The following is a 25,552-nucleotide window of genomic DNA, read 5'->3' on the forward strand; positions in this document are numbered from 1 at the left end:
CAAAACTGAATTCAAAACAGCTGTGCTTGAGGATTTAGGAAGTTGAGGTTTTTTCCTGCCAACGGCCTTTCATCCATTGTTCATCCTGTCCCTTTTTTGTTTAGAGTTTACAATATCTGACAACATGGCTGTGTTATAAAGTACATTGGTTGTGCTTCACAGGCGTTGCGCTAAACTCCCAAACAACTGAAGTGAACAATGACCAATTTTCAAACATTAAAAATAACATATGATGAAATCATGAGAAAGTCTCCGTACCGCTTCCCAAACTTATCGAAGTGTCTTGAAGCCTCAACATGCTTACACATTTGGAAAAAAAAAAACTCCTGGAGCACATCCAATGCTGCTTCCTGGAGCTCCCAGCTATGACTCAAATCTTTATAACCCTTTAACAACCACACTGTTTCATGTTCCAACGTGATTGTGGTTGCGCAAGAAGGCCTTGAGGAAATCTGCCTGGGAATCTGACAGCTGTCACACACGACATTGTCAAGTCCTCTCAAAGAGGCAGTCGATGCGTTCCTATACAAAGCTAAAATCTGGCGGCCTCTTTCAGCAGACTCAATGAATGATACGTGTTCAACGTCTTGTCACTTTTATGCTCACTCTCAAAACATCACTCTTGAACAGATGGTCTAAATTATGTTCTCCGGGCTCGCCTCTGCCTCCTCCTGAAAGTCCTTTACAGTTTTAACGTGGGAGTAAAAAAAAAAAGAAATCGTATAAAACAGAATCGGTGATTTCATAAAAACCATAGTAGGTATGAAAATTATTCTTTAGACAATTAAACATCCAATTCTTATCCCCCGTTTAAACTCTCAAGCAACATCTACGACCAAGTATGACCGATTGGAATGGCTCCAAATAAGGTAGTTTGACCATTTTCCCGAAGCGCTCCCCATTTTTCAATGGGATTTTTGTTGCCATGGTTACCCAAAACCACCATCAAAAGTATTAGAGCAATTGTCAAGATCAAGACTCATGTTTTGATATATATATTGCTGAGGTTTTTTTTCAGACAGACTGCTTAAGCAAGCGCGTCACAGGCCCATAACGAAAGTATATGTATCAACGCTATCAATAAGCAAGATGTGAATGATGACCAATTTCAACATAAAAATACAAAGTTAAATCATCAAACGTCCTCCTTCCTTTTCCTTGAAGCCTCGACATGCCAAGTCACTGGCGCCACGTTTTCAGCCCCACCCTTCGCTGCTAAGTGGAGCTCCCAGGCATGACATCATGTTTTCCAGGAGGTGCTCCCCCAGCAGCTACTACATCCCTGACAGAGGTGCCAGTGGCTCCTATGACTGCCCCAGCGACTACAGAGACACCGACGACTTCAGCAGCAGTCCCTCTTATTCACACAGCCCCAAAAATACCGGCGTCAATCACAAAAACATACAAACAACGGTTTAGGTTTACTGGAGATATGAAATGTTAATAACTATGAATGATTCAATTCGGTCCTCATCATAAACCCAGCAAACTAGAATCTGTCTGCATGCCAATGTGAGTTCCAGAAATGAGACAAACTCATGCTTGTATTTTAAAATAACTTTAATGAAGTTTTTCATTCGTTGCTTTATCATTTCATCTGTGTGACGCTGAAATAGTTTAAACACTAGAAAGCTGGTTAACAATTTATCTTGAACAGTACAAACAGAAGATATCAGATGTGGGAATAGCAAATATTTGAAGGCCGAACTCTCATTAGAAATTTCAAATGATGTCTCACGGACACCTAATTCATGAGAATTTTTTAAAAAATGTACTTACATTATAAGAAAGGTTGTATAGGTCTGGTCATACCCAGGTGTGCAAAAGCCAGAAAAACCCTGAACCGACATATTAAATATAACACAAATAAATAATTAACTGCGTAGGAAATAAATTAATTCGCCACTGTAGAAAGTAGGTCATGCACATTCCTTTATCTAACACATGGATGCACCTTCAAAATATCAGCAAAGATGGAAAAGACCTGAAATCTTTTTGTCAGTGTGCTTCTGAGTTCGTCCAAATATTGGCTCCTGCGGTGTGGTCACAGATCTGGTTTTATTTCATAGTGACACACACACGACTCCCGCTGGCTGTCCAGGTACGGCTTACATCCCAGGTGCATGACGGCGTCGAAGAGCAGAGTTACCGCTGACTCACACGCTGATCAGACGGAGAGAAAGAAGGCATGAAAACATGAGCAAGCAGCCGGCAAGGAGTGGTGAGCTGCTTGAGAATAACATTGCATTTGATTTAAGAGAGTAAAACACGGAAGAATGCAATGAAAGAAGTTTCAACATTGCAAGTTAAAACTGGATTCTTAAATATTGCTTATTAATTATTTTTTAATCTGTATTTTCATGCACTTTTGTTAATAGAAAAGTGGTGCTCTTGTTTCATAGAGCTGACAGCTTCACTTTGGTCTAGGATGATGGATGTGTGGTGTGGAGCTTGACAGTGTGTGAGAGGACTTTATTGTGAAGTTGGCGGCACCTTTCAAAAGTCTGCCCTCTGCTGGACAGATCCGCTGGTACACGTACTCAGGTGCCTTCACAACCTCACAGGAAACGGACGCGTGTAGCTTTACATGTAACCCTTGAACTACACACATCATCATCACGTTCTATCAAATGTTGCTTTTTTTTCGTGGCAGAAATTTGGACATGTGACAGGAGGAAAAGCACAAGTTCAAGTGTTGCAGTCAAACGTGAAACCAGAGTGGCTGAATGTAGAAACTAAACCATTAATTTTGGAAATAATTAGCAGATTGATCCATGGTGAAAGTAATTGTTTAGTATTGTGGGATTCATGAGGATTTCTTTTATTTTTACATTTTGAATGACAGATTTTACATCACAATAAATAAGTGTGTGTGTGTGTGTGTGTGTGTGTGTGTGTGTGTGTGTGTGTGTGTGTCTGTTGTGTGTGTAAATAAATTGTAATCATAAATATGATATCTTATAATATCATTTCGGTAACATCTTAGTAAATGAATAAAATAAAATAATTTAATTTCAAAGAATACACAAAAATAAAATAATAACCATCCATCCATCCATTTTCTACCGCTCATCCTGTTAAAGGTCGCGGGGGGGGGGGGGGCTGGAGCCTATAACAGCACCTTTCAGGCGAGAGGCGGGGTTCAGGTCCAACACAAAGAGACAGTAAACCATTCACACTCACAGTCACACCTACGGTCAATTTAGAGTATCAATCAGCCTCGTCCCCTCTTGATGTCTTTGGACTGTGGGAGGACTGGAGAGAACCCGGAGAAAATCCGGAGAAAAACCGGGGACAACCCGCCCCCCGCCTACCTGCTAAATCACCTTCTTCAGATGCTCAGGTCACAGATTTCACCCTCAACGCTCATCCTTACCTTGGACACTGTGAGCCAGTCCAAGAGTCCTTTGCACATTCCTGCAGATGGTCTCCAGACAATCCTGGAACTGGTCATCACACTCGTGTTTCCCACGGCCGCAGGTGTCATAGCAGCGGTCATGCTGGTTACAGCATTTGGTCATGGACGGGATGCCGATGTCAAACTGCAAACAACAACTGAGTTACAGTCAATGGCTTTTAAATCATACATCTCCTCTACAAAGGCTTCACGGATAATACATGGATCCCCTTAAAGCCCATGATTATGAATAAATGACAAACATTCCACCCATAACCTTTTTTACCATCCCTTACATACACATACACACGTAAGTGGCACACACACACACACACACACACACACACACACACACACACACACACACACACACACACACATCAGACTCTCAGGTCTGTCTGGTTACCTGGAATCCAAACAGAGGGGAGCCACATCCATTGGGTGGGGGCTGCTTGTACCCAGGCCGAGGCACCGGTTTGTAACCTGTGAGAGGAGAGCAAAGGTGGACATTTTCTCCGTTCTGCCATTGCCGGTTATCTTGTTCTCAGAGATAACCAGCAGAGAACAGACAGACCCCAGGGGTCAATCTCAGCTCCGAACATCAGCACCGATTTGTTTTGACCTACTTGTTTGATTTTGACAGGACAGAAAAAGTACAAGAATGAATATGAACCTGAATCCTGCGGTCCTAAACTCCATTCAAATGTTTACCTTTGCTTTTTACATATATAACACTAAAAAAGTGTCGTGAGGAGGGAAAAAAAAAGTAAACTTACCGTCACTGCACTTGTAATGACACAGACCGTCGTCACCACCGAACAAGTCCAGCGCTGCATTCAGATACGTGTCAATCTTGTGGATTCCGTTACGGATGGTTTTCAGGGTCATTCTCCAGTCTGGAGTCTCTGGTTCTTGACTGCAGCAGGACACATATGGAAGATATCCACAGGCGTACAAACCCAGGAGCAGGACAGCGACGTAGCCGCGGGGCAGCATGGTCCAGAGCCGGTGGGCTCGCTGGCGTAGCTTGCACCGGTTTATAACTCTAAACTTACTCTCGGTGGCATTTCAACTCTCTCTTCTTTTACATTCATTACCAACACACTCGAAAAGATACTAGGGGTTAGCTTCCGGGTTGTAGCAATCATGTGACTCAGGAGACGCTAATGGCGGTGACGTCACCGTTGCGACGAAGAACAACAAGTCTGTTAACGTTGTGCGTTTATAACGTTTAAATTTGTTTTGCTTACAGTGTTACGCAGTTTGTCACACTCAACATTACTCCTTTCTAAAAACATATTTCTGCCAAATGTCGAGAATGAAACCTTCAACTAAAAGATATAAACTGTAATATGATATCGTATACTGTATATTATGATATAAACTATTCCAGGGTGGAGCCTATAACCCAGATCTATAAGATATCGTACAGCTACGCCCACTTATGTCTACATTTTCCCAGCTTCTACCTTTTTTAATTCGGTTTCTATTGCTATTTCTTGTTATTTTCTAAAATTACATTTCAATAACTAACATGTCATGAGACACTCCTGTTGCATATCAGTGCCAGATATTAAATAAAAGACACACTTCTTTTAATGTGTTTTTCAACTTTATTTTATATTAACATTTCAATAATAAATTGTGACCCAGTGACACATAGTAGTAATGGCAGATATGTCTACTAGACAGGACAGATGGGACACCTTTCTATTTTTATTTTATTTTACTATTTCTTTATTTTGTAGGAATATTTCAATGCAAAATTAAGCTTTTCAATAGCTTCCATGTCATGTGACCTGGCATAACAAAATCAGTACCATATATAACTACACTGCATAAATAAGACATCTTTTTTATGGTGTTTATATTTTGTATCTATATTTTAAGCAAAAGTAACTTATTTTATAAGCTGCTTCCATATCATGCGACCTAGTGAATCCAGATCAATACCAGATTTTATGAATAAACTGGACAAATAAGACATCTCTTTTCATAGTTTCCTTGGTTCTTGTTCCTGATACTTGATATTAATATTCTATTAGATGTGAGAGTGAGATGTATGTCTGAAACAAACACCTGTATCCAGTTCATGATAATAATCTTACTTTATTTCAATGATTAGATGAGTGTTGAAGAAAATCACTGTTTCTTCTATTGTTACTTAAATAACTGCATAAACTTCAAACATTCAAAAATGAAAATGTACAACTCGATGAATAACATCTTCAAAGTTCTCTGTGTTTAGTCCCAGCCACCTTCACATTTTGCTGTTGGCAACACAAGATGCTGCAACAAAACAGGCAGTTCTTCCTGATCCAGTGATCTTGATCCACACTTGGAGGTAAGTAGGACACTTCTGCCCCTTTTCTTCCTGTACTCTTCAAGAAATGAATTTGTAAAAGAGGTCAGCATCTTTAAATGAGCTGTGACAGTCACTCAAACTGATATCTATGTCAGGCAGATCATGCTAAAAGCTGTTTGGTGACTTTAAAGACTGCAAGTGATTTGGATTCTGCGGAGTGCCTCTCAGGAGGTTTCAAGCACATGGCTTTACAATCAGACATCCGTGGTCTTTCTTGTTTCCAGGAAAACACATGAAAAGCAGAGTAAAAAAACAAAAAAAAAACAAGTAGAGTCTAGGGTTTTCTCTAGTGTGTGAGTAGACTGATTCTTTAAGATGTAACACACTGTCTGAAATGAGGAGGGAAAGAAGTCGGGAGCATCGGAGGAGTGGGACGTCTTAAAACTTCAACGACAGAGCTAATTTTTCTGTATGATTCTGCTCCTAATGTAAAGATCCTTTCTTTAAAAAAAACAACAACCATGAACATACATTTCTATTCATACACATTTACAAGAACTAAAAGCGTCCAACTCATCCACCTCTGAATAGGTTATTTAGTCTGTCCAGCTCCCTGCAGTTATCCATGGTCATTAGTTCTGCCTTCTTGCGCATGCGGTCATCCCTGTATACTTTAGCAGCATACAGCAGATCTGTTTCTGAGGGACACAAGCAGAAAACAATGTAAGAGAAAAGCAGCTGAAAACCTGGGAACACGAACTCAAAGTCTCAACTATTCATGCTGAAAAGATGAAAATGCACAGGAATGTAAATACTATGAGCTAAAGTTACTGTGACGAGGATTATTAATGATCACTCACTTGTCTGTCTCTCCTTCCAACAGTTATTTCTGATGTTAGAGACATAGTCCTCCTCCACATTCTTCTCAATCTGTTGCAGCACCGATCCCTTGTACTCCGACTTGAAATCTCTGGTGACGTAGTAGTCAACATGTAGGTTTTCTGTCTGGCGTTTTATGGTCTGACCCGTGGACCTAGGAAGGGTTAAGAAAGTACAAGATGTTGTGATAATGCTGTTGAATCCTGAATTATTGTCAGGATTTGGGTAAAATACATTAAAATGCCATTGTAAAATATTGGCATTGTACATTTCTGCAAAAAAAAAAAAAAAAAATGCATATAACAGACAATGTTGCAGAACCAAAATTAAAGGAAACATCCCAATAAATGATTTTGACATCACTAATTTGAAGGCTTCCATCCAATAAGAATTATGTAAATCGTATGGCAGTACTTCCCGCTCCCCAGGGCTCAATCAAAAGTAGCACTCATAATGGCTTACTGGATACTTGGATGGAACCAGTAACCTTCCAGTGCCAAAACATTTGCTGTTAGCCATTAGCAAGGTCTAAGATGTTGAGATGAAGCATATTTTTCCTTCAAAGATATTTGTGATTTGCAGGCATGTACAATGTCAGCATTTAATTACATAACAGAGTGTGTGTGTGTGTGTGTGTGTGTGTGTGTGTATGTGTGTGCGCGTGTGTATGTGTGTGTGCTTACGGTCTAGAGTAGAGACTGTAGGGAGGAGGTGAAACCATCATCTGGCTCAGTATTGACACTAAGATCAGGACCACGATGGGCATCAGCTGAATGAACATAGAGAAGCCACCCTGGAGACAAACACGGTACAATCAGACCTTCAGTTCCAGCAACTAAAACTCTACTGAATCAAAACATGGAGCTTTAGCAGTGACAACATGTGACTTCAAATGCAAATGGATTTTAAGAGCTATAAACTGTGAGGCCATTTACGTACATCGCCTCTTTCTTCTGTCCTCTCTTGACGGTAATCTGTCTGATGGCTGTAGCTGGCTCTGCCGTTGGTGAAGGTGTGTGCGGTTGCTGGAGACAGAAATATGACGCCAGGAGTCAACTCGTGATCGGAATTCAAAACTAGACATCAGTGTTCATGTTGCTCTATGCCATGTGCAAAGAGCAAACAAACCAGTAAAAGTCATTTTAAGAAAATAGTCTTTGGAATAATTCTCTTTAAATTGACATTTTCGCAAAGGCAACAGGCACCACTGCTAACAGAACTCAACTAAAAAGGAACCTGATTCTTGTAAGTCATTATTTAAGCTATGATGCGTGAATTTGAGGTGGTACCCCCCAATGTGTCTTCATTCTACATTCTTTGCTTAAAAAAAACCAAAACAAAACAGTATGTAGCGTTTGCAATGTTCTTTATGACGGAGGCTTTAAACAGTCACATGCTCCAGTCAAACTGGACGACTGTGTCATTCCACTAACTGGGTCCACTCACAGGAGGGGAAGCCACCTCCAAAGAACATGTTGAAGAGGTCCTCAGGAGTGATGTCTGCTTCGAAGCCTCTGTGGAAGTCAAAGCCTCCTCCGTGCGTGTGACCAGGACTGCTTGGCTCCTCCCCTCCTGTGAGGTCATACTGCCGTCTTTTGTCTGCATTGCTCAGCACTGCATATGCGTTACCAATCTCTGAGGGAAGACAGAGACAATATTCATATATCACATCCAGGATGTGTTCAGATTCGCTTTGAATGAATCAGTGAAAGACAAATAAAATGGAAAGGCTGCTTTACTTTTAAAGGCCTCTGTTGCTCCCGGTGCGTGGTTTTTATCTGGATGGAACCTGAGTGCTAGTTTTCTGTAAGCTTTCTTAAGCTCATCCTCACTGGCTTCTTTACTGACACCGAGCACTTCGTAGTAGTCCTTACATCGTTTTATTCTGAAAGAGAAGGTGTTTATATTCTTTAAAAATAAAGGAATACGTTGATGTCTCAGTCGTCAGACACACACAAGCAACTTTCGACCTGGGGGAAATGCGGCGCCTTGATGTAAATAACCTACTGGATTACAAAATAACCAGCAATGAATGAACTAAACCGGTCATCTGCAATCCTCCACCTTCTCCTATGATCTCTTAAGGAGGTACGCTGATGGTAAAAGAAATCCAGTGCCTACTTTTGTCTCTGTGGTCCCATCCTGTCGTCTACATTTACTGGTTACCTGGGTTGTAGCTCACACTGCAAAATGTCTCTCACTTTCTCCCTCCCTCCCTTCATGGGTAAGACATCAAGCTCAAGATGTTCCCATAGCAATAGCTGTGAGTGCACTATACTGCAGAGGGTATAAAGTCCTCCTTCAGCAATGTATGGAGGGTGTAATGAAGCGTGGGGATGGAACTAGAGGCCAGAATTAAACAGGCCTCCAGCCTGGACTAAAGTATTACTGATAAGCTCAGAGGTTAACTGCTATCTGTAGTAGAGAAATTAAAATCTTATACAGACATATTAGTTTTACCAAGCTAACGCTCTGCTCATGCTGGAACAAGCCAAGGACCCAGAACAACTGCATCTAACGGGAGGGGGAGTGATGTCTTCAAACACGCTGCAGATACTTTTGCTATAAATAACTATTTAATTTATTTAAAAGCATGCTGTTGCTTATGTTTAAGTACACACGGTACAGCAACAAATGTGAAATCCTCTGTCAATGTGTGAAAACACAAAAGACAATAACTTCAGATAAGAGTGCTGTTAAATGGACAATGGATTAGCTGTGTTGGTACGAGCAGTATTATCATGACAATTCTCATGTCTACCCAGGCTCATCCCTGACCCAGTAGAGTGAGACAGTGCTGCTGTCTCTTGACCAATATTCCAACTGAAGACTGACAGGTTACAGACTGAAGACACTCACCTTTGAACTCCTTCGACCTGCTCTTTGGTGAAGCCTTTTGATGAGTCACTTCCTACGGACTCTTGGCGTTCCCTTTCTGCCTGTACACCGCCGTTTTCTGTGCCGTCTGCCGGCCTCCTTCGGTATGCACCGTTACCCGCTGAGCTGCCATTCCTTGTCAATGAATTCAACAAAGCTGAAGGTGACAGAGGACACGTCAGGGAGACATTATTACCCAATGTCCAGTCTCCCATCGAATATTGTCACAGAACATCAAGCAGGAAGACAGCTATCATCAGGACAGGAATCAACAGCTGTAGTACCACGTGGCAGCAGAATATAAGCTCTTTGGTACCACCAGCAAATGGCTATCCAAACAATACACGTGTCTACTGTACAATTTTATTCACAAAACAGAACACACTAGCGATCACTTCCAAAGCTATTCAAATCCTACAGTAACAATACCAAGATATATGAAACAAAGTTATTATTATTTTTGCCATTCTGCCCTGTCCTTTAGCTTTTTCTTTCCTTTCTCATTCCAGTCACACAATGAACACTGCTATTGACTTCCATCCTATGGGACTTCAAAAGGATTACAGGGGGAAAAAAAGAAAAAGAAAAAGAAACGTCAGCCTCTTATATGAGCATTGCACAATAAAGTACAAGCCATTAGCCTCAATCATCAGATGAAGAGGCAAGCAGCAGTAGAATCCACGGAAGGAAACATGACTGTCATCAGCGCTGGCGGGGAGGTGTACGTGTCTGTATTAAGCTGAAGACAATGAAGGAGGACGCGACCTCTCTCAGCGGGCCAGTCTGCACCAGCAGTACAGGGAGAAATCAAATTCAAAAAGCCTCCATTTTTACCTGCAGAGCTGTCTTCCTACCAGTACACGACAACTTGGATATCAATTTAAATTTTATGTCATTGCTGCATTGTGTTTAAGCGGGACATTTGTGTTGCAAATCCTGAATTATCCCCATGTGAGGCAACCCAGTGTGACTGTGGTATTGCCAGCGGGCTTTCAACTGCAGAGAGATTAGTGGGTTAACAAGATAACTTTGGCATTGCAGAGTCATGAGAACAGCTCACTAACAATAAGGATATATCACCATGGTAACCTCAAGGCGTCAAGGCGGAGCTGTAGTGAAGACACTTTGAATGAATTCATTAAGATGAGGATTCATATCAGTCTATAGGAAGACGAGATGGGCTCGACTATTCTGTTTTTTTTATCTTGCCATTACAATAATTATCTCAAGAAAGCATTATGCCAACTTGATTCATCTGGTTATAGCAAGTTCTTTCATCGGGTAACAGCGTTACAATGCAGTGCAACTACACAGCCTTTCTCAGCTTCAATACAACAAAGAGATGTATACTAGTGCAAAAAAAGCAACAATAAAAAAGTGAAAAAACAAAAACACAGATACAGAGATGTCAACCCATACATCTGACAGAATTTCTGTTCTTCTGCTTTTTACCGTTGTTGCTAGTAACATTTAATTTTATATTTCTGCTGCGGCACAGTGGTGCTGTGGTTAGCGCTGTCGCCTCACAGCAAGAAGGTTACGGGTTTGAGCCCCGGCTTGAGCACAGGGTCTTTGCATGTTCTCCCTGTGCCTGTGTGGATTCTGGGTACTCAGACTTTCTCCCACCGTCCAAAGACATCAAGAGGGGATGAGGCTGACTGATACTCTAAATTGACCATAGGAGTGGCTGTGAGTGTGAATGGTTGTCTGTCTCTATGTGTTGGCTGCCGAGAAATTTCAAACTCATGCCAACTTCTCCACCTTGATGTTTGATATAACTGCCACTTGTTACATCATCCTTTTAAGAGAACACTGATTAGCAGCTGAACAGAAAATCCTACATTAACGTCAAGATTCTGCCTCATAACTTCAGGGCGACCCCGCACAAACACATATAGTGGGCTTTGTAGTCGAGGTACAACCCCATGTGACTGCTGAGACCTTAAATGCCACAAAGAATGCTGGTATAAAAGGTTCTGCTTTGACCTGCTTACTCTTGTCAAAAGCTTGAGTTGGTTGCAAATTCAGGAGATGTGATGCGCTCTCTGCTCACTGCAGATGTAAATGTATGTGTCCAGGATCTTTATCAGTTCTGTACGAATATTAAAACATTTAAAAAATGCAGACTCACTCAGTGGCTTCAAGTGGTAGGAAGTGCTTATGTCAAGTAATGAAAAACAACAAGTTGCATTGACATTTGTCTTCCTGTTGTTGCATTCACTGCTTCTTTACCAGTTAGCTGTAGATTCAAATTTCATTCCAAACAGTTTTGTCCTCTCCTGTCATATCAATATAATTGTTCTTCCGCTCTACTTTCAGCAGCAAACAATGTTCATTTCCTAAATTACCTCATTAAGTCTGTTATCTGTGTGCGTCTTTACACAGCGATGTTTTTTGCTGCCTTGTGATGCCCTTAAATTCAGATTTCAATGATCATTCTGCTGCCTGGTGTTGGACAAATAATAATAATGATAACAACAACAATAATAATAATGTGAACACATGTGCCATGCTTTCTGTCAAATTACACAAATTGGATTTCCACAACCTGTGGGTAGCTTGAGTTGCTGGCATATAATCCTGCAATATAAACCCATTCAACTGCATTGTGATTTAAAACATGAACTGGGGATGTACAATAATATGAACATGACATTGATATCAGTAGGTTGTGGTTATTTCTTTCGAAAAGACAGCGCTCTAAAGTCTACACTTCGAGCTGGGTTTTTCTCCTACTCTTTTGCATTTTCGTCATCAAGTATGTAAACCAGAACCAATCAAACGCTCCATTATTATTAGTTGGCAGAAATGTGGCGAAAAGCACTTTTCTGATGGGTTCAGTAACTTTCAGACATCCAATAGTGGTTCTAGATAATGCGCCTGAATGCAGGGCTCAGCTCTTCAGCTTGTGAGATGCAGATGGTCCCACCAGGCTGACTAAATAGACTTATCAAATATATTTGCACAAAATCCAAAATTGTCCATCTTTAGCAATTAAGAAGATCTGATTGTTGCTGTTGACTTGTAGACCAACATGCGTTGCATCACTGCACAATTACAGAGATTTTCTGCATTAAATCCAAACATACTGTTCCATCATTTCTGCCTTGACAGACACCTGTTTACCGCCATCTCGCAGGTACCTGCGAATAGCCGGGACATACTTGGAGGCTGTATGCAGGGTGATACTTCTGCTAAACAACTGACAACTGACTGTGTGGCACGGACAGCGTGAACACATCGCCCTGCATCCTCCTCCAGGCTCCAATCGCCTGCTCTGACCTCACCAATCCACAGCAATAATAAACAAACCAAATACCTCTCTGCCTGAATCCAAGTCCCCCTACGGAACCTCATCAAGCGTCACTGAGGCCTGAACATCATTCTAAACTAACGCTCAGATTGACACTTGATAAAGCGAGTAAAATCCTCCATGCGAGAAGCAGCGCACGATATCCCAGAGCGAGGCGCGGGTTGAGTTAGCTAGCATAACACTCGGCCTTGCTACCAAGTAGCTTAATGGGCCCATTTCAGACCTCCTGTATCATACAACTCCATGACGTGGTTCTCAGTATTATTAACCATCATACAATGGTCGGCAGGGGACCTACGGTGGGCTTGAAGTAATGCTAGTAAAGGTCAGTTATCTGCTCGGAGATGGTTATTCCTCTGCTAGGATAGCTGTGGTCGAACCCTGTCGGCTACAAACAGCGCTTGCTACCTTTGGCTCTGTCAGTCGGGAACAGCTTCTCTGCTTTGTTGAGGAACTTCAGCGCTTTCTCTTTGTCTCCGACTTCGATGGCTTTGGTCGCTATAATTATACATTTCTCGGCTTCGTCTCTGTTCCCTTCCATCTTCTTTCCTCTTCCTCCCCTGGCAGGGTCAGCTGACCAGCGCACGCAAACCACGTGTTCAGCGGTGACGTCACAGAAACAAACCCTTGCCTGTGGCATTTCCTTGCCTGTGTTTTAGTTGCTTAATCCCAGACATGAATGTAGTTGGCTATAATTTATGGTGATTTGTAACAATTAGTTAAAATATTGACGTTGCAGACAGTTTAAATGTGTGGAAGACTGAGACTACCTTATTTATATGAGCAAGATATTGTTCTTTATTCCTAACTTTGTCCCTGACTTCATATTTTCATGAACAAAATGATAGATTCTACAAAATGTTTTCTTATTGTTCAAACTGATTGATTAAATTGATACTTCATTGAAAAAGTGTTGTTCTCCTTTCAAGATCTTACAAATAGTTGTCATGAACTGAGATGTTTTCCCTACCTGCATCATGTCTTTGCGACTCCAGATGGCAGAAAGTGCCAGCCACGTATAATTAATTCCACCTTCCCTTCACCTTGGAACCCAAAACTGTGAGTGACGTCACGCCCGAGTTGACGGCATGCCAGTGAAATAAATGGGGAAATTAAAATATCACACATTGGTGACAAATCAGCTGTCGGTAATATCAACTGATAACTAGACTCCACACAGTATTTTGTACATACACACAAAACCGAAGCTTAACTACCAAAAAAAAAATGTGCGCTTACATTCTCCCACGTGCATCGCCAGTTCAATCTCCATCATGTCTATGACAACCACTTTAACTAAAAACAAACTACCTTGCCGTTCAGCGCAACCAGGAACGAATGCAGACGCGATCATGCTCAGCAGGGTTATGGATGTTTTTCGCCACATATCGAAGTGTTTGTGGAATACTGAGCATACGGCTGGGTAGGGAGGTTGTGGGTCATTCTGTGCAATGCACCCAACAGTTGGAAACAGTTGAATACAATTTGTGTTTTAAACAAATTAGAGGAATTCTCATTTCAGTTCGGTGATACATACACCTTCCAATTATATCCAGGAAGAGTAACAAGATTTATTCAGTGACTATCAGATCAAAAGCAGAACAATGACAATTACAAAAGAGTTAGGGAGCATTGGAATATCAACATTGTAACTGTATTGCACATAGTTTACAAAAAGTCAAGTAAAGCAGTGTTATAGTGATAATTTAAGATTTTACAAGTCAGAAAGCGTCTGTTAAAAAAAAAAACATTATCGACCAAAGCACGTGTGTCTTGTCAATATCAAGTTATTTTTCAGTTCTAGATTGTAAAAGAGATCATCAAGTCTTATTCAGGTTGTTCTCACTCGGTCACCAGCAGCAGCTACAGTCATTGCTCCTGCTCTAGATGCAACAAGATCATCACAAACGCTACGATCACAAGGCTGAAGGCAGCAAACAGGAGAGGGAGACGTGTGAGTCTCTTTCCCTTCTGCTACGACGCTGAAACTCCTGCTGGGGGTTCTTTTATGCTGGCGTACGTGATGGGGGGAGTTTGACCGGTACGGTGCCTATGTCGTTGAGCGCAGCGTGGATACGGAAGTGTAACCTCGACTCCATGTTGTAGTCTTTGTAGTTTGTCCTGCAAATAAGAGCACTTATTAGTTCTTTGTATCTTCATTTGAGCAATGATACTGAAGCTTTTGCACGAATATGTGTGTGCGGATTCTGCGTTCACGGTAGCATACATCCAATATTTCAACAGCTTCAACGACTCAACAACTCAGTCATTTTCTAACTTACTTGACATTTTCGATGACGGAGATGGCCTTGTCGATGTCGCCCCTCTGCTTGTGCAACAGGCCCAGCTCATACATTGTAAATGGCACCAGGTAGTTGTCATACTTAATGGCATTTTCACTGAAGAAAAAGATAAACAGAAACACACATTTCATTGATTTGTTGCTGAATTTAGCCGCTTTTTTTAATGGACGTGATAAATAGGTGGAAAAGCTTAAGAAATCTGGTTTGAATATGTCTCGAGGGCCTATTTCAGTTATAGGCTTGTCACATCATCTTTGTTGCTGCCATTATGGCACCACAGGACACAGTTTACTGAAAGGGAATTCTACAGAATGCATTCCACCACAGAGGTTAATTAAAAATAATGATAGATAATCAGTGGCTTCCTCTCTGGTGTCATGCCTACGCCATCTTTTGTAAAAAAAAATCTGTGGTAGTTTTTGGTGTAATCTTGCAAGGAGTGACACAAACACAACCTCCTTGAAGAACGCAATGGTGCATTAATTCTATGTCAGAAATAATCGTTCCTGACTGCTAAGTTTTGACTAATAGACTCGTCTGTTGCGTTCAGGGTGATCAGTAATGTCGACCTCACCTGGAGATGACGTGATTGAAGCAGAGCTCAGCTTCAGCCAGACGCCCCAACTGTCTCAAACACAAGCCCTTCAGCAGCTGAACCACACACTGGTCATCGAGGTGATAGACTGAGGGGTCTGTTCATTGAAAACAATAATTTAAGTTCCATTCAGTAACAACAGACATTTTTTTTTATTCAAGTCATGCACTTTCTCTCACTTGGCTCATATTTGAGCTGCTCCTCTGCTTTCTTCAAGGTAAGTAATATTCTCTCAGTCATGTCGGCTCTTTTGCCAACTACAGCGAAGCCGTTCCACACGTACATCATTTCCTATAACAGAAAGTTGATTTAAAATGGGAGTTCTGGCTTGATGATAAGTGCAAGTGTACACGTGTTCTCACCAAAGCAGGGACAACTAGTTTCCCAGGGTTAGCAGAAGAGTAGCGCTGTGCCTTCTTTGCTGCAAACTTCTCAGTTGGAACTGACTTTCCAGCAATCCTCAGTCTGAGACCGTCTACCTGTCTATAAATCACTTTCTTTCAGTTACTGGATTTAAATATAATAAATCAGAATTTTAGTGAAACCCTTTTTTCACCCTTAGCATACCTAAATAATTCCTCCACATTTTCTCCCAGTTCTTTGACTTCTTCCTCTGGGAGCATGCTCAGTATGGCGGCTTTCTGGAAGACGTAGACGGCCTGAAAGAAAAGAGCAAACAAAACATCAGGGGCTGTAAAACAAAACCAAATCAAACAGAAATTTAACTTCAAGGCAACAATGAAAGACAGATTATATTATTTACCTGGGACCACTTGCTCTCCTTGCAGAGCAGGTCAGCGTAACGGTACGCTTCCCTCCAGTTTTGTTCAAAGGAGTAAGCCCACATTAGCTCCCAGTAACACAGGTGGTGAATCTGGCGCCACTCTTGCTGCGCTGCGATACACGCCAGGAACTTCTCCTGGGCCTGATGAAAAACACACGAGTGGAATTGCAATTTTATTTCAGCAACGACAACATGAGCTTAAATGAAACAACACTACGATGTTGTAGATGTTCAGATTGACAAGGACTCACAAAGGTGAAGTTTCCTTTCAGCAAAGCAATCCTTGCAATGTAGAAGAGAATAAGAGCTCCCTGTGGACAAGCCACAAACTAATTAAATCAAAAGCCTTTCAATAAACGAGGTTAGAGTGAATAAAAAGCATTATCCCAGCTATGCTAGACGCACTGTGTTGCTACTGTCTGAGCTGTACCACGTACAGGTATGCAAATGCAGCAGTATTATGACTGTAATTTTAATGATAATACATCATTATGACGCTAACGTGATGATGCTGTAAAAACTTACATTAGGGAACTTTTCAATGTAAGGCTCCAGAAGGGCTTCGGCCTCAGTTAGGTTCCCCTCACCAGAACCTTGGATGTAATTAAAAAGCATGTTTAATTGCAAATAAATGAATGAGATGTAAGAAAGCGTTGTCACAGTCGGTCGTTCTCACCCAGAATCACTGTAATGTAGAGGTGGAACATGAGCAGAGTCAAGGTGCTGAGAATAGAACGCAGGCTGTTACTGGATGCTCCCTCTCTCAACGCTGACAAACCCACCTCCTGGAGAATAGTGGTGTTTAGCGCTACGCCAGTACCAACCATCATTAACGTAATCTTTAAACAAGACATGCTGAGTGATAACCCCCCCCCCCCCCCCTTACCCGGTCTCCTGAGAAACCCAGAAACTCCATCAGTCTGAGGACTCTGGCTGGAAGCAGAGACAGCATCTACAAACCAAACCAGTTGATAAGCTCATGTATTAATGATTAAAAGAAAAAATAAACAAAAATTGCCCAAGCTTCTATTTGACATATAGAAAACATACAGATGTATGATGTGTTCCCATAACTCACCAGATTAAATGATCCAATGCCCATGTTGACACCACCCCTGAAGTGAATATGTGTACTCTTCTGGTTTTCCTCATCTCTTGTGGTATTAGCCATGACTTGGCATTCCCTGGACACACAACAAACCATTTTCTTTTACTAAATTGTGCACCGCCACCATTCACCTGTAAATAAATCATCTCGCGGAGGAAAGTGTCCTACTTATAAATCTGATAACTGTTTCGGATCCTCATGCCTCCTTTGATGAAGCCGATGATGCTCTCATCCAAGAAGGTAAGCGCTGCCTTCTGCAGGAGAACTTCAGCATAGCACAGCTCTGCATGCATCTCCTCTGTGAAGGAAATGACACATTGTTTCAGCACATTTTTGGACTCGGGGACAATATTCAACTATCTGTTTAATCTGTTTCTGATGGTAAGTGTTTCCCCTTTTTACATTTCCACTTATATTTGTTAGATTGTTTCCATTTTCGTATTTATTTATGTTCATATTGTTTCTAATTTGGACCATTGCCTTATATTTATTTTGCAATTTTACTAATTTATTATGTTTGGTATTCCTTTGGTGCTTTAAATTTCTCCATTGCCGAATTAATAAAGGATCATCTTATCCAAGTATTTCCAAACAGCAGTAGACAAAAACACTCAACCTTCTTTCATGAGGCAACGTAAGTTTTTAATGAACCTGATTGAAAGAGGCGATGATCGTTTTCAGCTGTCATTTTAGAGGCTGCTATTTGTAGCGTAAGGAATGTTCATCATCTTTTTATCCATCCCATTTAATTCCCGTCAGTTTGGAGTCATAAAAACCTGAAGAATTCCTCCAAAAGTTCTCAAAATATAAATATCTTGCTTCATTTGGCATTTGTGCCTCCAGCCATATCAAATCAATGTATCCAGATCTTTGGTGTTTTTCTGGTTATTTATCATTAAATGAATACAAGTGCGTTATTGTCCACTTTGTCATTCACACTCCTTTGAATGGCACATTGACTGAATGGTTTTTGGATCACTGGAGGAATTCAGATTGCAGATACTTGTCGATCTTCTCTCACCTTCTGTCAGGTTCTCAGTCGGCTGTCGATACCAGAAGCTTGCTAGGCTCTCCAATATTCCAGTTTTCTTTCTGAATCTGTTAGGAAACACACAGCATGTTATCAACAGACACACACACAAGATAATGGATGAATTCATCTGTAGTAATTGTCTAATCCAAGCATGTGGCTCTTGCTGTCCTTTTGTTGTAACTATTCAACTTTACCTCTGGCATGTCTGCAGGGATTCGCCTAATGACGTCATGGCTGCATTCATGTCGTTTGGGTCAAAGGTCATGCCTGCCTGCATCACTAATATGCTGCTGTAGCCCATTGCATGGTACATGCTCTGACTCTTCCTGAAAAGGACAGATTCAACAAAACGCACGTATTATATGATAAGTATTTTGAAACTTCATCAGTCACTTTGACTAATCAAGAGTAAATCCAGCACAGTGAAGCAAACCGTATAAATTCTCCTGATTGTAGGGGGTTGGGACTTACCAGGGTTTTAAAAGCCCCAATGCATCAGCAAATCTGTTGTTCAGGAAAAGGTTGAGGGCCACGTTGCATTCCTTTAGGGCAGTTTCTAAATCCATCGTGGGTGATCTAGAGAAAACAGCAGCAAATTATTGTTTGATGGTACATAACAACAGATGCTGAAACATATTTTTTTCCCTTTCTACCATCAGGATGTAATTTATGTTCTTGTCTGCAGCTCTGTATCACTGAGTTAAATCAAGCTACGAGAACAGGCTAATACTCTTTTGGATAAACTGTAAAATGTAAACTTTTTTGAATGCAGAAAAACAAATAGATTTACATTCATGTTTGAGAAGAGCAATATTAAAACATATTTAGTGACCTCTAATGTGTGTGCAGTGCATTGCATACCTAGTTTCACCATTTGTTTCATGTTCGAGGATGTCTCATTACAGAATCTGTGTTTTCTAATTCTGCATATGGTTATGGGTTTAATGTTATAGTTAAATGTAGAAATATAAAATTTGTAATTCCTGTTAAACTTATGGCATTTCAATTTAACTTACAATGCAGCCCCATTGGAATGGTTTGAATCCATCTGAAAAGTAAAAAAAAAGAAAAGAAAAAAAAAGACAAATCTAAACCTTGAGTCAAATTCTAAAGCAACTGAACTTGTGACCTATCAATCTTGTATAAGTGTAGAAAACAAAAGGGTAAAAAATGAAAAGGAGTTAGAAAAATAAACACACATACCTGTTGCTTTGACTCCATTTGTTGTTGGATAAAAAAGTTTCTACACACGTCTATAGCTAAGAGAATGAATGTCTTTCCTCAGCAGCAGCTCGCGTGTTCACTTGAAGACTAAACCCTCATTTGGCCTTCAAAGACATTTATAAGTTAAGGAGCTGGGAGTGAAAAGCTCAATTTCTCACAGCCTGCCCACAAATGTGTCTCCTGATATTACAGAACATCATTGTAAGCTCAGGCACTCTATAAAAAGGTTCTTACCCTTGTAAACAGACAACTCCCGTACATTATCAGCAACATTTGTACATGAAATTGGAATTAAACAGCCTAAATAGAATTTTGTTGCTGAAAAGGAGCAACCTAAAAAGAACTAAATGTTACAGAAGGTACAGAACAACCATTTCCCGGAGGGCTTGACAAATTGTAAGTGTAGAAGAAAGCAGGTAAAGAGAGTGACCAGGTGTTGCTCAGGGTGATCAGGTGGACAAGTGTTCCAGGGGAAGGGGGTGCTGTCAGCGTCACCCACTATTATTGCATGCAGGCTAATCCACGCACAAATACTGTGTGCATGTGATTTCCCTGTATAATTTATTATTTATGGTGGTTTTTGTAATTTCCCCTGCCCCATGGCCTCTAGGTGATAGACTCCACGGTTACATCCTTGTATTTTTTTTGCAATATAAAATTAATAATAGAATACCTATGTTTGCTGTGGATTGTATCGTTCAGACACAGATTTATCAGGAACTTTTGTTGCTGCTGTGTCAGTTTCGAGACACAACAGGAAAAACAATAAAAACTAACTTTTTTTTGCGTAGTAGCTATTTTCAGTTCCTTTTTTCGCACTTAGTAAGTGTAAAATTTCATAAACTTGTTTCGAGTTATTAGCAATTGAAAACAAACGCGTCAATTTTTTTATTTTTTTGGGGGGGGGCGTCTAGGCTTTCGAATTTTGCGTCTTCATTACCCACAATCCTTGGCGCGCGACTACTTCTGGGAAACATGGCGGCGTTGTGTAGGGATGACAATCCAAACATCCCAGATTACGAATATGTCGATTCAAATACTCGTCCGTTTCATATCGACTCGTTCAGAAACGAGTGGTTGAGCCGACTGAAGCCGTGTGACGTCTCCTTCCAGCAGCCCGAGGACGAGGACACGTTTCATGCTAACTTTGCTAAAGAGATGGGGCTCGATGTGGACACCATGAAAGCGCTCCAAACCATCTGCAGGTAGTTTTGCTAACACTGCGCCCTCAGTAACAACGCATTTGTTTATTCACTGACTTTATTTCTGCCAGTTTGCATTCATTCTAACGTTAAAATTCACTGAATTGTTGTTGCTCAATTATGTGCTACAATATGACACCCAAGCAGGAACTTCAGCAGCCAAAACAGTCAAACATAATCCGAATATGACCACAGTTTGCATTCAGAACCAATATTCTCATATTTTATGCACAAGTAGTATAATAATGTCACAGTTCATTTTGAAATACCATGAAACACATCCACACCAGGATATCTGTAAGCAGTAGGCTAAAATAAATCAACAAATGTGTTTAAAAAATGTTGTTTTTATTGACTTAGTGATGCAAAATATTCATCATAAAGGATTACTCAGTGATTTTAAAGTCTTTAAACCCTTTATCACACCATCTGTTAGCACCAATTCAATCCCAGACTTTTCTGAAACATTAAACAGAACAACAACACAACAGCTGAGAGACATTAGCCTCCTTTTTACTTCCAGTTTCCTGTAAGTAAAATAATTGGAAGAAAATGTCAGCAAAGGTGATGTCATTGGCTCTTAGGGCAACTTTAGTTTGTCTGTTATAGTGTTACAAAAATAGAAATATGTTAACACCACATCTCGAAAATCAAATAGTTGTTTGTAAATGTGTGAAATGTAAATTGTTTCCAGTTTTACCATGTATGCAAACTAGCATCTTTTTCTTTTTTTCTTTTTCCTCTCTTCGTAAGTGTCGATTCACTGCGTTGCCATCCGGAGGACGAGAAGCCGGACACAGAGGTCGTACCTCCGGACCCGACGCTGAAGACGCTTATGTAAGAGTTGGGCCTCGGTGAACTCCACGTGTCACACGTAGTATCAGGGTCGTAAACCAGCTCTGTGATTTGTGTTAACAGACAGAGGAAGAAGAAACAAGATTACAAAGCTTCATTGAAAATCGCCAAGAATAGACATGACCTCTACGCAGATGAAATGGTGGGTGCACTGGAGAGATTCTCCTAGTGTTGGCTTGTTGATATTTTTGTTTTTACATCAGATTTGTTTTGATCTGTGAATTCCAGGAACGGACCATGTTTGGAAGGAAACCGGAAGCGGTGGCTGACATGGTTTCTACGGGAGACGTCATTCTGACCATCAACGTCTACTACCCGGCCAGCTTTGAGAGGGTGAGCGCCTGCTTTTCCAAGGGTGTTTGAGGTTCCCAGACTCCCTTTAAACCCCCAGCAAGGAAATACTTCATCTTGCTTTAGTGGTTTATCAGTTATCATCAACTACCTGGTAGATTGGAACATTTAAATACGGTGGTAGAACTGTGATTTATTTAACTGCTTGCTTTCCTGCAGATCTATACGCTCTGTCACTGAGTATGTGTTTCCCCGCAGTTCCTCTACGTCAGACCTCATATGACTCTGCTGATGACAGGCTCACACAGCTTGGCGGATCTCAGGGATGCCATTTGCTGTGTCAGTGACTTGCAAGTCTGCGGAGAGTTCAGCAACACGCCGGACATGGTCCCAGACTTTATCAGCAAAGTGAGTACATACACATCTGTGTCTATCCCAAAGCCAGAATCCTTTCGTAACACTTTTTATCCCTGGCCGGGAAGGATAGTGTGTTTATTGTGACTGAACCTTTCGACTTAGAGATTTATCCTGCTTTTTAATAACGTTGGTTGTGTGATATGGAAAAGTAGAAGGCGGAGAATATCTGATTCTTTTTTTTTTCTCCCCCTCTCCCCTCTCTTTCAGGATCATTACAAGTCAGCTTTCTTTTTCTTCGAAGGAGTTTTCTATAATGACATGCGATTACCTGAGTGCCGAGACATCAGCATGTGAGTTTGACATCCTTGTTAAATGATGGACAGGTCCTAACTGTTAATCACAGCTCTCGGTGCGTGTTGTTTCCCAGCTGTAGAGGTTTGAACAGCCTCTGAAACATAATTTCCCATCTGTAACCGTTCCTCAAGAATATTCAAGGTGAATTAAGATGAACAGAGTGATAAAGAGTCACTCCTCTGTAGCCGTTGAGCAGATGATTCAATGTCAGAAGGGAAGTGGAGTAAAAGGATTATTTGTCAGACAGTTCATTCCCAAAAATCCTAGTCATGAGAGAGATAAGTTTGGTAAGTGTGGTCAAACATTTACTAAAATAATCACACTCACAAGTACACCAGAGACAAATATTTAGGGCAGAATATTTCAGCTGACCTGGGGTTGCTTACGACAAGGTGATGTCGTGCATTTAAAATAAATCAAGTCGGAGCCGCGTCAAAGAGATGTAATCTGGAAAACAAAACAGAAATGATGCAGCGCCTCCATTTCCACGCAGAACTACGATCGAATGGGCAAAGAGCCGGAACTTCCCACTGTTTCACCAGGCCAAGATGGAGGACACCAAGTTGAAGGATCTGAAAGTGAAAGTGGGCTTCCCGTATCTCTACTGCCACCAGGGAGACTGTGAACACCTCGTCATCATCACAGATGTCCGGTAACGGCTGCTCTTCACTGTGATGCAGCTTCTCTACCTCTGACTAGACAGTGCAATAATTACTGATGGTTCTATTCAAGAGAGTATGATTGTTCTCACACACACACACACACACACACAATTGCCACTATTCTTCCTAAATATCCATAAGCAGTAACGGTGAAAAAAAACAACAACAAAAACTGAACGCAACCCTTCTGATTTATCATTAACGTTTGATAATTCAAGATTTTAGACAGTCAAGAAATGGAGAAACTTCCACTTGTGAACAGGGAAAAGTGGAATACCGGCAGTGATCCGTGAGAGGCGGGTGAGGTGGGGGTTGGAAGTGGGGTTCCAGTATTCAGAGTTTCCCTTTCAAAAATGATGTGAAACCACTGTTTGCGCTGTGAATTGCAGTGAATCTGGTTCACATAGAATGAATGAGATTATTGATGGAGGTGTGTGGAATGTCCCGTCGCTCCCAGAGGCGCACAGAGTTCAAAGATCTTCCCGGGGACAGGAACACTGATGACACACAACCGCAGTCATGTTCCCTTAGATGATCTGCAGCTGCATCCAATGCTCTTGATATACCCCCCCCCCCCCCCCCCCCCACACACACACACACACACTTAGGAGCATAACAGTGTACACTACACACACTTCAGTGGCTAAGTGAGCATATGTTTATGTATAGTTTTTGCTCCTTTAGGAATCAGAATCAGAATACTTAATTAATCCCCGGGGGGGAAATTCTGTTGTGGCAGTTTTAAACTTGCTCTTCAAAGTACTATAAAAATAAGAAATTACAAATTACAATAATTAGTAAAGGAAGAAGCACTGCTATGATAATTTAAAGAAAGCAGTATCACTTCAAATTTGATTTGCTGCCACCTTAAAATGTTTTGCAATTTTCTGCTTGATAAATAAAACACATTGGCTTCATTAACTTAAAGGGATTATTCAGGGGTTTTGTTTTTGTTTTTGTTTTTTAAATTTTTGCATTTTGTGTCCGTTTTAGTACAAAGCCCCGATCAGAACACCCAGTCCACGGTCATCTCGGTCCGTTGGAATGAATCGAAAATTATGTGTCTGTGAGAGCGTGGCCTCTGTCTTCCTGAGGGACATGTTACTCCAAATCATAGCCATTACCTTAATCAACTATTCCATTGTACAGCAATTAAATACAGTGGTTTCATTTCCCACTATATGATTTTGTGGCCATTTCGCCTATCGGTGTCATCGCTACAAGCACTCTAAATAAAGCACCTCCTTGTCACGCAGGACTCACCCTTGCTCACAAGACAGAAGTAAATGAGCGTCTCAGTGGCGTAAGAGCCGGTTTGGTTCCATCTGACTACAGGCTACGTCAGTGTCTGACGTTGAGCGTTGTTGGCGTAAGCAGGGCGCCTGCACATGAAAGCACTTTTTAATATCAAGAATGTCAGACAAATCTTTTTTTACACTCTTCACAACCTTGAAGGTCGGATGTCCTCTTGATCTTTTTTGTTGTTTTTCTTTCCTCCTGTTCGCACGTCTCCAGACTGATCCATATGAACGACTGCCTGGACAAGAAGCTGTATCCTCTGCTCGCCCACAAGCACAGGGTCATCACCCAGAAGTGCTTCGTCTGCTACGTCTACATCGCCAGGTACCACAAATAGAGCTCTGCTTTAACAGCCCTTTTCTTACCGAAGAATGCTTCTAACAGATGTATTCTCAGGTGGCTCACTACCAGCGACCAGTTTGCTCCAAGTGACCCGTGTCTCTTCTGCGACAAGTGTTTCCGAATGCTGCACTACAACACTGAAGGCCACAAGCTGGGAGAATTCCTTGCCTATCCCTACGTGGACGGCGGGGCTTTTAATTGATGCTGTATTTAATCCTGTAAAATAGTTAAATCTGTTCATATATTTTGTGAAAGTTCATATCAAGGAGGTGAATTATTTGTTTTTGCACAATGCTTTTTAAAAAAAAAAAAAATTCCATTTTGTAATAAAAACAGATATTTCCTGGGAAGATTCACTTTACTGGGCTATTT

At 41.1% G+C, this 25,552-nt stretch overlaps 4 protein-coding genes across 4 annotated transcripts; 1 reads left to right on the forward strand and 3 right to left on the reverse strand.

Moving 5' to 3' along the window:
- Positions 1-1,550: 1,550 nt before the first annotated feature.
- Positions 1,551-4,555, reverse strand: pla2g12a (phospholipase A2, group XIIA). The gene is made up of 4 exons (XM_086210235.1): positions 4,174-4,555; positions 3,804-3,880; positions 3,377-3,542; positions 1,551-2,163 (listed from the first exon to the last, which is right to left on the reverse strand). The coding sequence occupies exons 1-4, from the start codon at positions 4,391-4,393 to the stop codon at positions 2,045-2,047; spliced, it is 582 nt and encodes a 193-aa protein (XP_086066361.1). The 5' UTR covers positions 4,394-4,555; the 3' UTR covers positions 1,551-2,044.
- Positions 4,556-5,027: 472 nt separating this feature from the next.
- dnajb14 (DnaJ heat shock protein family (Hsp40) member B14) lies at positions 5,028-13,360 on the reverse strand. Its single transcript, XM_086211681.1, has 8 exons — positions 13,180-13,360; positions 9,441-9,615; positions 8,321-8,466; positions 8,028-8,216; positions 7,521-7,606; positions 7,265-7,374; positions 6,563-6,735; positions 5,028-6,400 (listed from the first exon to the last, which is right to left on the reverse strand). Exons 1-8 carry the CDS (start codon positions 13,310-13,312, stop codon positions 6,276-6,278), a joined length of 1,137 nt encoding a protein of 378 aa, XP_086067807.1. The 5' UTR covers positions 13,313-13,360; the 3' UTR covers positions 5,028-6,275.
- A 941-nt stretch (positions 13,361-14,301) lies between these two features.
- Positions 14,302-20,181, reverse strand: LOC147257639 (tetratricopeptide repeat protein 39B-like). Its single transcript, XM_086210236.1, has 18 exons — positions 19,798-20,181; positions 19,611-19,642; positions 19,066-19,170; positions 18,789-18,920; positions 18,583-18,659; positions 17,730-17,859; positions 17,532-17,637; positions 17,340-17,405; positions 17,130-17,238; positions 16,979-17,046; positions 16,705-16,764; positions 16,433-16,594; positions 16,237-16,328; positions 16,032-16,152; positions 15,849-15,960; positions 15,649-15,766; positions 15,054-15,170; positions 14,302-14,892 (listed from the first exon to the last, which is right to left on the reverse strand). The coding sequence occupies exons 1-18, from the start codon at positions 19,813-19,815 to the stop codon at positions 14,778-14,780; spliced, it is 1,740 nt and encodes a 579-aa protein (XP_086066362.1). The 5' UTR covers positions 19,816-20,181; the 3' UTR covers positions 14,302-14,777.
- A 588-nt stretch (positions 20,182-20,769) lies between these two features.
- Positions 20,770-25,544, forward strand: snapc3 (small nuclear RNA activating complex, polypeptide 3). Its single transcript, XM_086210237.1, has 9 exons — positions 20,770-21,023; positions 21,774-21,857; positions 21,939-22,017; positions 22,104-22,208; positions 22,425-22,574; positions 22,791-22,873; positions 23,371-23,529; positions 25,055-25,162; positions 25,235-25,544. The coding sequence occupies exons 1-9, from the start codon at positions 20,794-20,796 to the stop codon at positions 25,380-25,382; spliced, it is 1,146 nt and encodes a 381-aa protein (XP_086066363.1). The 5' UTR covers positions 20,770-20,793; the 3' UTR covers positions 25,383-25,544.
- Positions 25,545-25,552: the final 8 nt, after the last annotated feature.

The sequence above is a fragment of the Aulostomus chinensis genome, chromosome 8, assembly GCF_037954235.1.
Source record: "Aulostomus chinensis isolate RoL2024-O1b breed Wild chromosome 8, RoL_Achi_v1.0, whole genome shotgun sequence".
Lineage (NCBI taxonomy): Eukaryota > Metazoa > Chordata > Actinopteri > Syngnathiformes > Aulostomidae > Aulostomus > Aulostomus chinensis.